The sequence below is a fragment of the Lepeophtheirus salmonis genome, chromosome 9 (assembly GCF_016086655.4).
Source record: "Lepeophtheirus salmonis chromosome 9, UVic_Lsal_1.4, whole genome shotgun sequence".
Taxonomy (NCBI): Eukaryota; Metazoa; Arthropoda; class Copepoda; order Siphonostomatoida; family Caligidae; genus Lepeophtheirus; species Lepeophtheirus salmonis.
This window is the reverse complement of record NC_052139.2, coordinates 16,700,697-16,716,271: the sequence shown is the minus strand read 5'-3', so window position 1 is coordinate 16,716,271 and position 15,575 is coordinate 16,700,697. Positions and strand designations below refer to the sequence as shown.

Here is a 15,575-nt window from a genome sequence, read left to right as displayed (position 1 = left end):
ATTAATTAAACTTCAAATAAAAACAAAATAGAGTTTTAACATTTTTTTCAAGTTTTAAAAAACATACTTTGTTATAATTGAGCCTTGAAAGGAATTTCATGAGATAAAATTCCATCTAAAAGAGAGTACAAATAAAAGATCCATGTCACTTTTTTGTTTAAAGGAAAAAGAGGGATAATCAAATTCAAAAAAGATATCGTTATTTTTGTTTTTTATTTGACAAGTTCCCTTGAGAAGAGAAGTTTAAGTAAATTTAATATAACGAATTGATTGACTTTTTGATTGAAAACTAACTTATCAAAAAAAAGTAGAAATTGTGGAACACCCAAACGGGTTAATGAGCAAGTTATCTTTGTCACAAAAATGATTTTGTTTTAAAATTTAATTTTCTCTCCAACCAGTGGTCAAATTCAAAAAATAAAACCAGATTTTGAAAGCTTGATGGATTTCAATTTATTTAATTCAACTAAGCTACCTCCAACCACAATTTAAAAGGCCAAATGCACTAGCAAGACTTCGCCACTTGGTCAATTACTGAATCCTGGAATTCCTTCTTGATCTGACTGATAAATTCGTCAGTTGGTTTGTTGTTCGATCGCACTCCACAAAATGAACCAAAATTAGCACATTTCAGTGCTTTAGAACACATCCATTTATTTAAAAGTTTTTTTGTGTGTGAATCTTTTTTGAGTTAATTATGATAAAATTATGGAACAAAGACGTTTTAAGACATCTTTTGTTTTCAAAATAAATCTACCATTTTTTCATTATTTTATTTTGATGATGCATTTTGGATACATTAAGTACAAATTGCGGCACACGCAAAGGGTTTATAAGAATAATACAAATATAATCCACACTCAATTTTGAGAAAAATGATTGTAGCTTGTTTTTGTTTTGTCGGGCCACACATGTTTACAACGTTCTAAAGGCTCAAATACATCTGATGATCCTATAAATAGTCAAGGTCCTCATAATAAGAAATGCAGAGTCTTAATCTTTCTCAAGACTCACTCACCAATGCCATCAATAATTTCACGTCCTCCAGAGTCGTGACACGGATTCTTCATTGGAGGTGAGGGTTTTGTAACAATTCTTTGACAGTTTGAACAAAATGTTCTTTGTTTTTGTCTATAATTGCCAAATAATTTTTTTAGTTAAACATTTTTGACTTAACTTTTTTTGGAAGAGAGATAATTTGATCGAATTTATAGAAACAACAGATGACAACGTCACAATTTTAATTGGTAAAAAACTTTTTCCTTTTCATAAATTTGACAACAAGCTTTAAGAAAACTAAAAACTACCCTTCCTCCCCCGCAGTCACGACCCTGACTTCCTCATTCTGTTTCTATTCATTATCAAATTTCTTGAATTCTCTTAATGAGCTGTGTTTGATTGGCGGCCACCTCGAACCATTCACTCCATACGTTGTTGTTCATAGGAGGCTGTTTCTTTTTCTGTTGGCCATGACCGTGGAAAAGACTCATGATCCTTCCTGTAAATGAGCCTTTTCGCTCCAAGGGTGATGAATGGGAAAAGAAGGAAGATATCATGTTATAAGCTCTGAATCGATTTTGCTCCTCACTGAAATATAAGGCATTTATTAATATTTATTTATTTGTCGTAGTTCAATAAGAAATAAATTATAATAATGTTTTAAATAACACAACATTTTGAAATACAATTAAAGGGTTTTCATGTAACGTCAGTATTGTTGATGTGGGCCATTTTTTGTAAAGAAAAATACCTTTTTTTAAAAATTAATATGAATAAAAATAGTGAAATATTGGATTTCAAAAAGGGACCAATATAAATAAAAGGACTGAAACCTTACTGTCTATCAAAAATCTATCCCTCTGTTGCCTAGTATTACTATCCGGTATTTGACTCTAAAATGTATTAAATTATGATATTACATTGTTATATAATTTTATTTCCATATTATGGATTAAAATTAATCCTTACAATATATTTTTCTATAATTATTCTTCTATTTTTTCATCCCTAATCGATCAAAAAAAAAAAAATATTGTACAATCTTGGACATTTCATGGAGATTTTCAGTACATATTACTTTGATTATATTCAAATATAAATGTTTATCGTTGGCATCAAGTAGTATTCAAGGCAGTTATTCATTCTCTTTTTTTTTTAATTCTTGAAGACATTTGATGTAGTTTAATCAATACTTATTACAAGCTTATGTTTTTATGTAGCAAAAATATCAACTTTGAGTCCCCAAGATGGCTTCCGCTTTTAACTATGATGCAATTTATGACGTCTGTGAAAACGCTCTATTAGTGCTGAAAATCAGGATGAAAAAAAGTAATTAAACCCGGTATATTTAGTGATTATTATACCAATCTGTCCCACCTACAGATGGAACTAACCCAGGTAAGTAACCGTTGATAGTTTCGTGAACTGTAAAAAAAACCTTTGAACATAGATAGCGGGCGTCGAAGCCGCCATCATAAAAAAGAACAGGGAAATTAGGGGGTATTCCTTATTGTTCCTGAAGCTGCAGTGGTGGTTCTAATCAGCATTGAAGCCTCGAGTTTATACTGCACAACCTGTTTATCTAAAGCAGAAATTTTCAATCTAATAATATGATGGGCCGAATTTGACAATTGAAATATTTTAATGGGTCACAGAACCTATTAAATTACATTTAATGAAAAATGCCTTCATAAAACAAAATTATTAAATTATTTCAAATTTAAGTCAACCATAAAAAAAGGCCAAATCAATTTTTTTTGTCCAAACTGCTTCAAAAAAGGCAAATCTGGCAACCTGTTCAGGGGCATCCTCAGGATTATGTAAATTTATTCTTTGGGGGTTTTGGTTTGGTTTTTTAAATGTTTGAAAAAGTTAAAATTTTTGATCTGCTCCATTATTTGATCGAATGACTTTTTTTAGAATATAAATCCTTAAAAAACTTTTATTTAATTAAGAAATACTTTTTCAATGTTTGTAAGAATTATGCACGTTCTATGCGTTTTGATGATATTGTGACAATTTTGAATGATTAGTGGGCTGCGATTAAACATTAAGTGGCCGCAATGTAGCCCACGGGACACGGGTTGGGTATCCTTGATATGCAATATTACAGTTCTTTGAAGTATCGAATTTTGTCTTAAGCAAGTCTTGAGATTCAACTGTAATAATACACTAAATCATTCACCCTGGGATGCCCATTGGGAGACTGGGAAGGTTATCTTCTCATCGCACATCTAAAGATGGGAAAAATATCAACAGATCCTTAGATTGGACAAATTGGTGGATGAATCACAATAAATTTTTGTAAAATTGCGGGCAATTTTCCTTTTGGCAATCCTTCACGTAAAAGGTTTTGAGGTAAGGTCGTGTGTATTACTAACTTAATAAATAATGGCCTTCCAACATTATTTGTCTGTTATCTAATATATGGCTCAAGTTTAATGGGATACAATATAGCCATAGTAAATAAGCTTCACAGTATCAACATGGTTTATGATAACATTTATAAAAGAATTGTGACTTTCAACAAAAATACATACCATGGCAAAAAAAACAAAAAAAAACCTATAATTATTTTTGTCAAAATTGAGCGTGGATTATATTTGCAATTTCAACGAATTATAGTTAATTTTTATTAACAAATAATTGTAATGAAACCTTTGGTCGTGTCGCAAATTGTATTTATATTAGACACAACAGATTGCCTCAATAAAAGAATAAAAAGTTGACTGATCTTATGATTGAGTTGGGCCATATCAGAGTCCATATAAGTCTCTTGTATCAAATAACAGTTTTATACTATAACTAAAAATCATGGGTGTCTTAACGAATCCCAGAAAATTTGAATAATAAGTCTATAATTGACTAAAATATATCAATTCAATAGTTGCCTTATGTTGTATATTTGAAGTTTAAAAATAAACTGGGACTTTTTCTTTTTCGTGATTTTTGTTTGAAATTGTTTTTATGTTGAATCATCACATATAATTATTGATGTTTTCGGATATAAGTTTTATGGTACTATCATGTATAATAGTTGTGGTAGATACCCGTCATAAAGCTTGAATTTACACACATATGTTGAACGTCAACACAAAAGCAAGCTACAATGATTTCTCTCAAAAATGATTGTAGATTACATTTGTATTCTTTGACAAATGTTTGTCAATTTCTATCAACAAATTATTCTTGTAAACCCTTTGGAGCCACCGCAAAAGAAAAAAGTAAAAAAAAATAAATAGCCAAAATGGATTGTCACAATAAAAGAATGAAAAATTGATAAGTTTTATTTGAAAAGGCCATATCTGGGTCAACATAATCTCTTAAATCAAATGAAGGTTTTTAACCATAGCTTAAATTCTGAGGTATTCTGAATCATCCCAGAAATTTAAATACAAAGTCGGTTATTGACCGAAATATGTCTATGAAATATTGGGCTGTATTATGATGTAATATAATCAATTGAGCATTTCATCTTTTCTGGATTTTTGTTCAAGATTGTTTTTATCTTAGCTCATCACATATATATATATATCGTTATTTAACAAAAAAATAAATTGGATTTTTAATACATTTTTAATATGAATCTTTTTTATAACAACCCAACCTTTTCTAAGTATACTTATAAGGTCTCATTTATTTATAATTAACACAATTTTTCGTTTTTCGATTGGAAAAAACAAAGATAGACTAATTTATAGCTACGTAAAAAGTAATTTATATTGTATAATATAAACGTCATAACGGATGTTTACCTCACATATGTAGAAACACGGAAACGTTAAAAATAGGGGAACTCTTAAAGGATAGGACGTCTGAATATTACATACCTATGTGGTGTGTCAACATATTAGAAATATTGAACAAAAAGTTCAAGAAAAGGAGAAAATCCCAATCAATGCTTCTTTACTTCATACCGAGTGTTCCATTAAAAATCTGAACATTTTAAATTTTAAACTTCAAAAAGATATAATTTATAAATTAACGATAGAATCTTCAAAAAAATAATACTTTAAACATATGTGTGCCTCAGCTCTCTTCAACATTAATGTAGCCGCCCTTAGTGGTAATTATGGATTGCAAGCGACTTCCTTTGTAGTCCTCTCTTATGGTGTTTCAGTGCCGGCTGAAAAGTGGCTTTAGAGGCACCGTTGTTTGCATGACGGACACTGCAGGTCTTCATCTCCATATAAACCCAAAAGGTGTAGTCTAGGGGGTGGTCATAATGGATGGGAGGAGGGGGGGGCAAAAGTGTCAAAAAAGAGTTCAAAAGACTCATTCAAAACAGTCTTGCAACGTATGAGATGGGTTTATTTCATTGCTGGTGTGAAAAATATCCTCCCTAGCCTCAGAAAGCTCTTTCCAAACACTTTTTTGATAGCTCTCTGAACAGACTGGTGTGAAATCGCTAGATCTCTTGCATGGGCCCTCATGGACTTGAAAGGATTGGCCTGTGCTGCTTTTTAAACTCTTCCGAGTCCAGTTTGGCCTTTTTGAAGGAACTTTTATTCCTTTCTAACGTGTAGGACTTGCTGACGGCGTAGACGTTGGTCCTGGAGACACCCAACTGGAAATTCGTGTATCTCGCTCAAGTGTAATTTTCTCGACTTGTACAGAGAGCTCAAGTTTATTTTGTATTGTAACTAATTATTTATGCTTTATTATATCCAAATATGAATTAATTTCAATCACTCAACCTTAATTTATTATTGAATTAGTTGGTGCTCAGATTTCAATGCACAACCTGGTATGTACAGTGTGTCCCTAACAATCATGAATGAATTTTCCCAGCTCAACTTTATGAAGATTGTCGACAAGTAAGATCAGTAAGACAATGAGACTTGATATAAACAAATTAATCTCAAAGATGACCTCTTAGCCTCCACCATGGTCTCAATCCTGCCCTAAAGGTATTATCTGCATACTCCTTATCCAAACCATCCTTTAGGGTACCCACATTCACATGGGAGGTAGCACAAACCCTCTTCTCTATGGTGACCCAGATCTCATTTTCAAGTAGGTTGCCGTCAATGTGAGGATGGAGGCTGCATTTACCAGTGCCATAAATTTGCCAAAATTGTATTCACACCACTTTTGAGTTTTTCTTTGGGTATGTAGCTTCTGTGTATTTGATTAAATTGATAGGAGGGACTTTTACAGCATAGAAGGCCAAGAAAAGAAGATTCTTTGCTTGGTCTCCCGTCGAGAGATTCTTGTCAGTGAAGATCCGAATTATGAAGTTATCGTTCTTCATCCAGTTGATGAGCTGCTTGTCCTTAACGACCCTGGACTACATGCTGGCTTTTGTCGGCGTTGGTGAATGTAGGAGGTAATCGTCAAAATCTCCAAAATTTCATTTACGATTCGCAGAGATATTCGTATACTACTCAATGTTTTAGAGACACATTTGAAGCATGTATATGATTCTTATTCTAATTTGTGGTATGAGTTAAGATACCCAATAAGTTTGGCTATACATAATGATAAAAAAATTCCGGAATTGTTAAATAAAACAAAAATTTCCTATTAACTCATTTAAATTTATTCTGTCGCGCTAAGAAGTAATCTCCATTGGATGTAATACGCATATGCCAACGTTTTTTCCAGTCCTTGAAATATTTTTTATCGGCACTTTTTGGGCATAGCTTTTAGTTCCTTCCACGAATTTTGTTTAATGGATTCAATAGACTCAAAAAAGGTGTCACAGAGTTGCAATTAAAGTTTGAGGAACAAAAAAATGCCACACGGAGCTAAATCAGATGAATATGATGGTTGATCGATGGTATTTATTGCGTGTTTGGCTTTGAATTCCCTCACAATCGTGGCTCTGTGCAATGGCGCATTATCGTTGTGTAAAATCTAGGGGAATTCTTATTCCCTAATTCTGGCTGTTTTTGACGGATTTTCTCCCACAAACGCCTTAGTACGCTCAAATAGTAGTCCTTATTGACCGTTTGTCTCATTGGAACGAATTCATGATGCAGCAGGCTGAAGATATAAAAGAGTCTTTTGAGACTTGAGCTCACGGCTCTCCTTGAACGCTTGATACCACTCATATTCACGAGTTCTTGATAAAACTGATTCACCAACAGCTTTTTCTAATATTTTTAACGCGTGAGCTTATAAAATTTTGTTCGCAAAACAAAATTTAAGGTAAACTCTTTGTTCAATAATTTTGTTCATTGTAAAAATCGTGGGGCACTAGTGAGATAGACTGACTTATCCAGCTGTTGCAATCAAACTGGTTTACAGATCACTCTTAAACTTGGCATCATAGGCAGTGCTGCAAACCTAGAAAAAAAAATGATTTTAAATGTCTTCAGTGTGGGCAATTTAAATTAACCAATCCCCTTACTTTTTGGACAGAATGTAATTTAGAAACTTAAAGTCGTTAAAGAAAATGGTAATACGTGTGTTTCGAAACTATAGGTACTATAAAGTGTCCGAAATACAAGTGTACTAATTAATTATTTCAATTTAAAAGTATCTGAAAGGAGGCTTCATTTTTGAGTTTATTTGTGGAAGCTCGTGATACAACATTGAAAGAGTCCATGAAGCGGTCCAAGCACATGGAGAGACACTTTTGTTTGGATGAAGATAGAAAAGTCGAGGGGGAGCTGATGCATTAGGAAGGCAATTGTCTGTCACTTGCGTGGAAGTATTTTCTATGTTGGCGAGGGCGGCCTGCGTTTTGACGGATCGTATAATTTCAGACTTTTGCTATGGGGATAATTTATTGAGAGCTTCGGGATCCATGTTAAGTATTACTTATTATTATTGTAATCCGATACACGCTTTAGACTTTATTATTTCAAGTAATAATGAATTAAACTTCAACAAGATATAATTTATAAATTAACAATAGAATCTCCAAAAAAATAATACTTTAAACATATGTGTGCCTCAGCTCTCTTCATCATTAATGTAGCTGCCCTTAGTGGCAATGCAGCTCTCGTGCACCTATTCTATTAAATTGACGATCAATGTGTCAAGTGCAATTTGCGAAACATTCAAAGGGTCAATAAGAATAATTTGTTGATGGAAATTGAATACAAGTGTAATCCATACAAAATTTTGAGAAAAATCAATTTAGCTTGTTTTTACGTTGACGGTTAAAATACGTATTAAAAAACAATGGCTGTTGTAACTAGAAACCCATGAGTCAAATACATATAGTTGACCTTTGAAGATGAAAAAATCAGAACACTTTTCAGAATGCTGAATCCTATCATAATGGATAAATCTTCATGAAATATTGGAAACCTTACATATACCAAAGGTCATTTTTATTTTAAAAGTTTTACTACTCAAAATGATTTAAGAGAGGCCTCTTTAATCCTCTCTTCACGTAATACATTAGCTGTCACTCAAAAATATAATATACATTGTAATGCAGAAGGTGCAAGGAATATGATAAATTCACAACTTATTTTTTTGTTTCATATATACAGGGTGTGATGTCTACATATTTAACAACCAACAAAATTTAAAAAATAAAATAAAATGTATGGATATAGGAAATAACAAGCCTATTTACAGATCCTTGAGAAATGTTAGGGAGATGGAGTGTAGAACTGTTCAATTCCACATAAACAGCAGAAAACTTCCCACCAATTATTTTTCTGGGAAGGGTGTAAAAGACAAAGTCTTCCTCTTTAGTTGCAGAAAAATAGATGATTAATTGCATGTTTTTCTGAATGGATCAAAACTGAAGTTGCTAGTGAGCTCACGTCGAGGGTTTTTGATATATTGGAATTACAAGAAGCATGGACGCTCCTTTTAGATTAACAGTTGATAAAAATAAAAGCGACGATCGGGAAGAACCAGTTCTCCATTTAAAAAAATAAAATACATGCAAGAAGGAAAAACATGCAAATAAAAGATATAAAGGTGGTCAAATACTCTTTTACCGCATACCTCATGGCCAATAAATAAAAAAATATAAAGTTATTAAGTTTACTGAATAATACTTTCTTGAGAGAGTCCAGGAAATATAGACTAAGAAAGGAGATTTTTTAAAAAGACTGCACATCATCCGTTTGAGGAAACGTCTCTAAAATTTCAAATTAATGACGTTTGCCTGCGACCTTTACCTCTGTTTGTTTGCTTGTTACCAGGATTACGGCAAAAGTTACAGTTCGATTTTGATAAAACTTGGTACAAAGATTCTTTATGGTCATACTAAAAAAACTATTAAATTTTTAGAAGGAGGTATTGAGCTCTATTGAGTGCCCATTCTAGTTTGTTTTATTTTATTTGCTTTTAGTTTACTATAGTGTTTTTTTAACTAATTTTAGTGTTAGATCAGTCCTAGGACTGATTAGTTAATCGGACTCCCTCAGTCTTCTTTTTATCAGTCGATCTTTTTTACCATTTAACTGTACTAAGAACCGATACTTCGGTCGTATTGTCCTATCTATTTTATAGATATTCTTCACTCATAGCTAGTATGGAAAAATAGAACAACGAAGAAAATAATCAGTGATAATGAGAATCTGTAATAATAAGTTCGAGTCACAAACCTCCTACTTTAAGGTTAAGCTATCTTGTCTATTGAAAGAGGTTATTTTGAAAAGCTAAAAGGACATAGTAATTTCAGCTGTTGTAGTTACCATACAACACCGATAAGGACTGGTCCTAAGACTCAATTTTTTTATGAGGACCGGACTGATAGGATTACAGTCTTACCAGGTGTTTTAGACCGAGCCAACAGTAACTAATTTTAATTAACTTAAATATGCAAATGTGAATTCGGGTAAAAGAGATAAAAATAAATTCGATTTATTTTTTACCAAGTTCAAATAATAATTCAATCCAACTCTATTAGATATATTAATGAAGCGCTCTTTGGCTTGTTCTGGTGAAAATAAATAATTGATAAGTAGATATTCTGTGACACATATAGAGTTCAAGGCTTCAATACTAGTAAATTTATACAAAATAACTAATATTAATAGATCTAAATGAACTAAAAACATCAATAATTTAATGTCTGGTGTTATACCTAATGGAATTAAAGCTTGGTAATCAAAACTATTTGTCCCTTAATACCTTTCTACATCAAACATATACACTGTATTTTGCTATCAGCTGTTGAAGTTTTTCTCCAATCAAATTTCTAAACGGGGATTATTTAAATCATAACCAATTCCTTTCAAACTTTGAACAATTCTCAATAGATGGGAAGAATTGTCTAACTACCAGCTTATTTTAGGCTCATTTGTCAGTGTTTTTTTTTGTAACTTATTGCTTATGCTTTTATATATTGAAATATTCGACACATTGCAGAAATTTGATAGATAATAATCTTATAACTGAGTCGAATACGTCTATTAAATATTGGGCTGTTTGTATATATTAATAAAAAAAGTATACATTGATATATTTTTTTTGTACAGGATTTTTTTTATGTTGACGCACACCATATGTATTTTTCAATACCTTCTATCAACGAATTAGTCTTATTAACCCTTTGGAGGCGTTGCAAATTGCACTTAAACTAGTCAAGATGTATTGTCATAATAAAATAATTAGAAAGTGATGGATTTTATTCAAAAGTGGCCAAATCGGAACCAATATAAGTCGCGTACATCAATTAAACATTTACAACTATGTCTTAAATTCTTGGGCATTTTAAATCATCCCAGAAATTTGAATAATAATCCCATAATTGAATCAAATACGTCAATGAAATATTGGGGTATAAAAATGAATGCATTGAGATGTTTTCCATTTCTGGCTTTTTGTTTAAGATTGTTTTTATATTGACGGACCGCATATTTATAATGTACTATTATAAAAGTTTAATTAATGTAAAAAGTTAATGACATTTTTTTTTAACTTTTCCTTCCTCTCCAGAGTTGTTAGTCTTTAACAGTTCATTAGTCAATATATATTTTTTTATTGTACAGTTCCGTTAAACCGTTCTTAATTATATTTTCTGTAATAATGGCTATTAAACATTTTTTGTTCTTTCTTCGTTTTTTTTTTTGTTATTATTTCCTTCTACATCATCAATTTTTACTCATTATTATCTTCATAAAACGAATAACGTTATATTTTTGAAGGAGAAAAAAATAGTTTTTAAAAGATCTTAACAGACGATAAGAAATTACAAGAGACTTATTAATAAGAGAGTGTACCTCTCCCCCATTGTAACTATTTTTGATATCAAAAGAAAAGGAAGAAAGAATAACATCTTATTCCTTATTAAGAGCTTCTGCCCCCCTCTGCAGATGGAAATAAAACGATAGAGAGAATGAGGCATGAATAACAAAAACATTCAAACCATTCTATATAATAAACAAAATAGAAACTCACCAAATAATTTGTTTGTTAACTGGACTCAACCGTCCTCGCAGTACTGCCTCCGTATGCGAGAGTACGTCATCACGGACCTTCCTCAAATCCTTACAAATAGACACACAAAGGGATGGGAGGCTTTTATTATTACTACCGGGATTTTCGGGTAGATCCGTGCTATTGGAAATACTCTGACCTCCATTAGAAGTTTTTCGTACGTGATGTCTGTAATAGTGGCTAAAATGTTCCAATGAGCTTTTACGCGAGGAAATATATAGGGAGCGTACATGGCCCTCTATTTCATGGACTAAATCTGTTAATTCCTTCCAATCCAAGCCAAAATACGAGACAGAAATGTCCTGTAAGAAGTTAGATACATATTATATTTTTCTTTTTATTCCGGGATGATTCCTCACCTTTCCAAAGTCATGATTTCGAAAGGATTCTGAGAGGAGCGTGCCCTGAGAGAGGAGGGATGATGTGTTTAATGAAGAGGGTGCTGATGATTGGCTCTGAATGGATTTAACTAGCTCGTAGCATTCGTTTACAAGGGTGAGGATTTTAAAGGTTGTGAGACAAAAAAGTCGTAGATTGGAGTTGATTTCACTCTTATCTTCATTACCCATTCTACTCATACCTTGAGTATCACTTTCTTCAACCCCATTTTTGCAGCTGGATTCATCATCCTCCCTCTCAAGATACTCTTCAGTACGAGACTTGAGCTCATGGACTTCAAAATTGAGTTTGCTTACAATATCCAAGAGGGTTGACTGTGTTTCCTCGGTTTTTGTTCGCAGTTTCTTTTTGAACTTGGAAGAGGCTTCAAGAGAGGGCTGAAACAGGGGTTTCCGAGTGGAGTAAACACTTGATTCTCGAAGATCTCGGGCAAGATTGGAGGAACTCTGATTATTCCTGATCGTTGTTACTTCAGTTTCATTAAAGTGAGACTCAATATATGTTCGACGAAATTCTGAGGCGTCGAATGAGGATGCATAGCGTTGTTGTAGAGCAAGAAGGGTGTGAGGTTTATTTGCGGATGAGGAGGATATGCGGCGATTGGGGTCAGGTCCAGATACAATAATTGAGATGCGTTTTTCTCTCACACGATTTGTGCACAGAGGAGGAATCCCACCACCTGATATTTTCCGATGGGACAAATCAAAAGAGGATTGGTTTTTAAGGGATTTAAGTCCATTGCTACTGCTGCCCCCAGTATAGGTGGGAATTTGGGGCCCTGGAACAGAGACTTTTCTCATTCCATCAATTCATTCCGTAGACAGGATCTCCAAATCTTCATGAGGTCACTCTACTTCTGATTATCAAATAAAGTAGTCGTCAAAAATGTCCCTTGATTCAAAAATAAATATAGTACTACTACAACTTCGGACGAACGCGCACGCTGTTTCAGGCAAGCCATTTATGCAGTACATACTTGAAATGGGAGGGAGGGAGATATGAGGGTCTTCATCGTCCATTTTTTTTTGTTATTAAAGAAACACATGTACGTACACATTGTACGGACTCAGTAAGAACGATAACCAGATATTGATATACGAAGATGCCTGAACAAAAAATGTACATATTTCTATTTAAAATTCCGAGGGAAAATGTTGACAATTCTTGTTTTTTTTTTCATTTACATAGTAATATATACAGGGTGGGGATTTTAAATCCAGATATTGTAAAATAAAATTTTTTGCCCCAAATAATTCAGTAATTTACAAATCTTTGCTCCCGTACCTGATACATGCATTGATGAAGAATTCCTTGTACATTGTGGCCACTTCTTCGAGAATGGAAGCCCCGAAGGAGTTTATAGTGGTATTTTCCCCGCTTATTGTACTTCCTCTCCATACATAATAGTCCAAGGGGTTCAGATCCAGGTATTTAGGAGGCCACATTTCTGTTGTCCAAAAAATAAAAATCTTGAAAATGTGGTTTTTCCGGAATATATCCGAATAAGCCGATTTGGATAAAATACACTAATTTAAAATTCTAGCATGACATTGGATCTGTTAACGTCAATTTAAGCTCTCTAAAATTATTATCTATGGAATTATCTGCGTCCTTGGCTGTACACCCGACACAGAGGCACACAATAATGACCCAGGGCTGTCATATTCGGAGGACATCTCGAGATTTTGTAGTTTTTCTTATACAACTTTGTGGGCTAAATCCGAGAAGTACAATTTCTTATACATAAAGGGCTCCAAGAGGAAATCTGCGCCCTCTTTGTGTAGTCCTTGAACCAAATGTCGTCGTCATATCATTCTTTTAAAATCCTACGTAATATACAAACAAAACACATTTATTCAGAATAATTTCGTCCCATTGGAAAAACTATACTCGGAACTTTCGGAGATTCACGAAGGATGAACGGAGTTACGGCCTATTTATTTATTAATCGAGGACAAATCAGATACCTTGATATCTGTAAGACTACTGGGCTGACAATGCGTTACATCTGGGAAGACCAGGAAAACATTGGAAGATTTGAGGAACCCTCGAAGGACAGTTTTGAACTCACAGGAGGACTCCAGGAAGGTCAAGGACGTAGAGTTCATCGAATGATGGAGCAGACTGTGATCCCCTGGATCACCCTGGTGGCCAAGGGTCTCCCTAGGCGTAGCAGCAGGACTCTGCACCCTGCCATGTGTTATACAAGTATCTTACCAGGTATGAAGAAAACTGCCACGACCTCGTGACCAAGGACAGGTGGCCCCAGCAGCCCCAATCTTAATCTTATGGATTATTCTGTATTGGACTACCTTGAGACACACACTGATATACGTCCTAACACAACTAAGGCAAGTCTAGGGCCGCTATCAAGGCCTCAGAGACCTTATCGAAGACGTGATCGAGGCTGAGGGTAATTATATTGAGTAGGCCTCAAGACACATGAGGTGCAAGTACTTTGTTTTTTATTTAAAATATTAATAATTACGGAGTTTATGTTATTTTTTGTGAATATGTGAGGTCGTGGATTTCATATTCGAGCCTTGTAGATCTCCGGGTTGTAAAGATATTGAAGTCTAATTTAAAATTCCCACCCTGTATATGATTCCTTAAAAAATTATTATTCAGTGCGTTCCTTGACGATCCGTCATTTTGTTACAACTAAAATACACAATCGTTGGTCTAAAAAAGAAGAAAAAGGACTTGTAAGAGTGAATCAAGAGAGTGATCTAAAGTGAACGAAGATGACGCAGTAAATAAGTGAATGAGTCGTATATTTGTATACAATAAATCAAACGGGAAATCAAAGCTTATTGAATTTGTTTACTATTGTATAAATATACGTACATCTTTAAATGATATTTAAAAACAAAAAAAACTAAAGATATGACCTTTTATGTTCAAAGGTCGTAAAGAATAATTATCATATTCATATGACATCCCAATAATTGACTTTTACTACTGCTACACGTCACGCAACTATATCTAAATAATAATATTATCTATTTAATAGATTAGTAATAGGTAGATATTATATAATTAGAATTGGATACACATTACACAGGGCGCATAAGCTATTTTTGTTGCGAAAAGGATCTGTTCTCACTCGAAATTTTCTTTTCAACCAGTTTTCAAATTAAAAAAAAACACATATTCTGAAACCTTTATAGCTTTAATTAATTAAACTTAATAAATCACCTCCATCCTCAATTACAGTCTTTATACGAGCCCAAAAACGCGAGCAGACCCTCACCGCTTTGTCCCTTGGAAATCCTGGAATTTCTTCTTGGTCCGACTGATAGGCTCATCCTTGGTGTTGTAGGGGGTTCGATTGGTTTTTCGTTCGATCTCACTTGAGGAAAAAAATCTATAGGATTAAGATACAGCAAGTTTACAGGCCAAAAGTCCAGCAAGATGAAGTTGATAAAATTGTCTTGGAGCAATTTGACCATAGCCTGCATTGTTGTGGCCTAAAAATCCCCTTTAGAGGGCTCAGGTTCCCTCTGAGCCTTGCTAACAAATGTCTCACTGAGCCCCGAGTTCGATCAATTGTTATGTTGTTGCTCCTGGCCTGGATTTCAAGAAGGCCTCCATGTCTTTCCTAAATATGTGTGAAATTGATTCCACTTATTCCCGACTGGAGCAAGTATTAGCAAGATATCTGGCAAGGACAGTGGAAAGTTGTTTAACATAGTTATTCATACTTTTGCAAACTGCTCTGCACCACCTATACTGAAAAAATTCATATTGGTTAACATAGCAGGAATAAATGATAAATTCGTGTCTGCTATTCTTTTATTCGGGCTCACTTCAAATAT

General features: G+C 33.6%; 1 protein-coding gene across 2 annotated transcripts; it reads right to left on the bottom strand.

Annotated features, from left to right (window-relative positions):
- Nucleotides 1–754: 754 nt before the first annotated feature.
- On the bottom strand, nucleotides 755–12,684 carry LOC121124035 (uncharacterized). Of its 2 annotated transcripts, XR_005866185.2 has the most exons (4): nucleotides 11,718–12,684; nucleotides 11,320–11,660; nucleotides 1,019–1,587; nucleotides 755–952 (listed from the first exon to the last, which is right to left on the bottom strand). XR_005866185.2 is itself a non-coding variant. In XM_040719134.2 (3 exons), the coding sequence occupies exons 1-3, from the start codon at nucleotides 12,555–12,557 to the stop codon at nucleotides 1,362–1,364; spliced, it is 1,407 nt and encodes a 468-aa protein (XP_040575068.1). In that variant the 5' UTR covers nucleotides 12,558–12,672; the 3' UTR covers nucleotides 755–1,361. The 2 variants fall into 2 exon arrangements, 1 of the variants encoding a protein (XP_040575068.1); XM_040719134.2 differs by having other exon boundaries at nucleotides 755–1,587; nucleotides 11,718–12,672.
- Nucleotides 12,685–15,575: the final 2,891 nt, after the last annotated feature.

Bases quoted from the DNA above. Each gene is read 5' to 3' on its own strand.
- LOC121124035 (XM_040719134.2), bottom strand. From the start codon at position 12,557: ATGAGAAAAGTCTCTGTTCCAGGGCCCCAAATTCCCACCTATACTGGG. The intron at 11,661-11,717 runs GTGAGGAATCAT...AACTTCTTACAG, and splicing joins GAAATCATGACTTTGGAAAG to GACATTTCTGTCTCGTATTT. The intron at 1,588-11,319 runs GTGAGTTTCTAT...CTTATATTTCAG, and splicing joins GTTAACAAACAAATTATTTG to TGAGGAGCAAAATCGATTCA.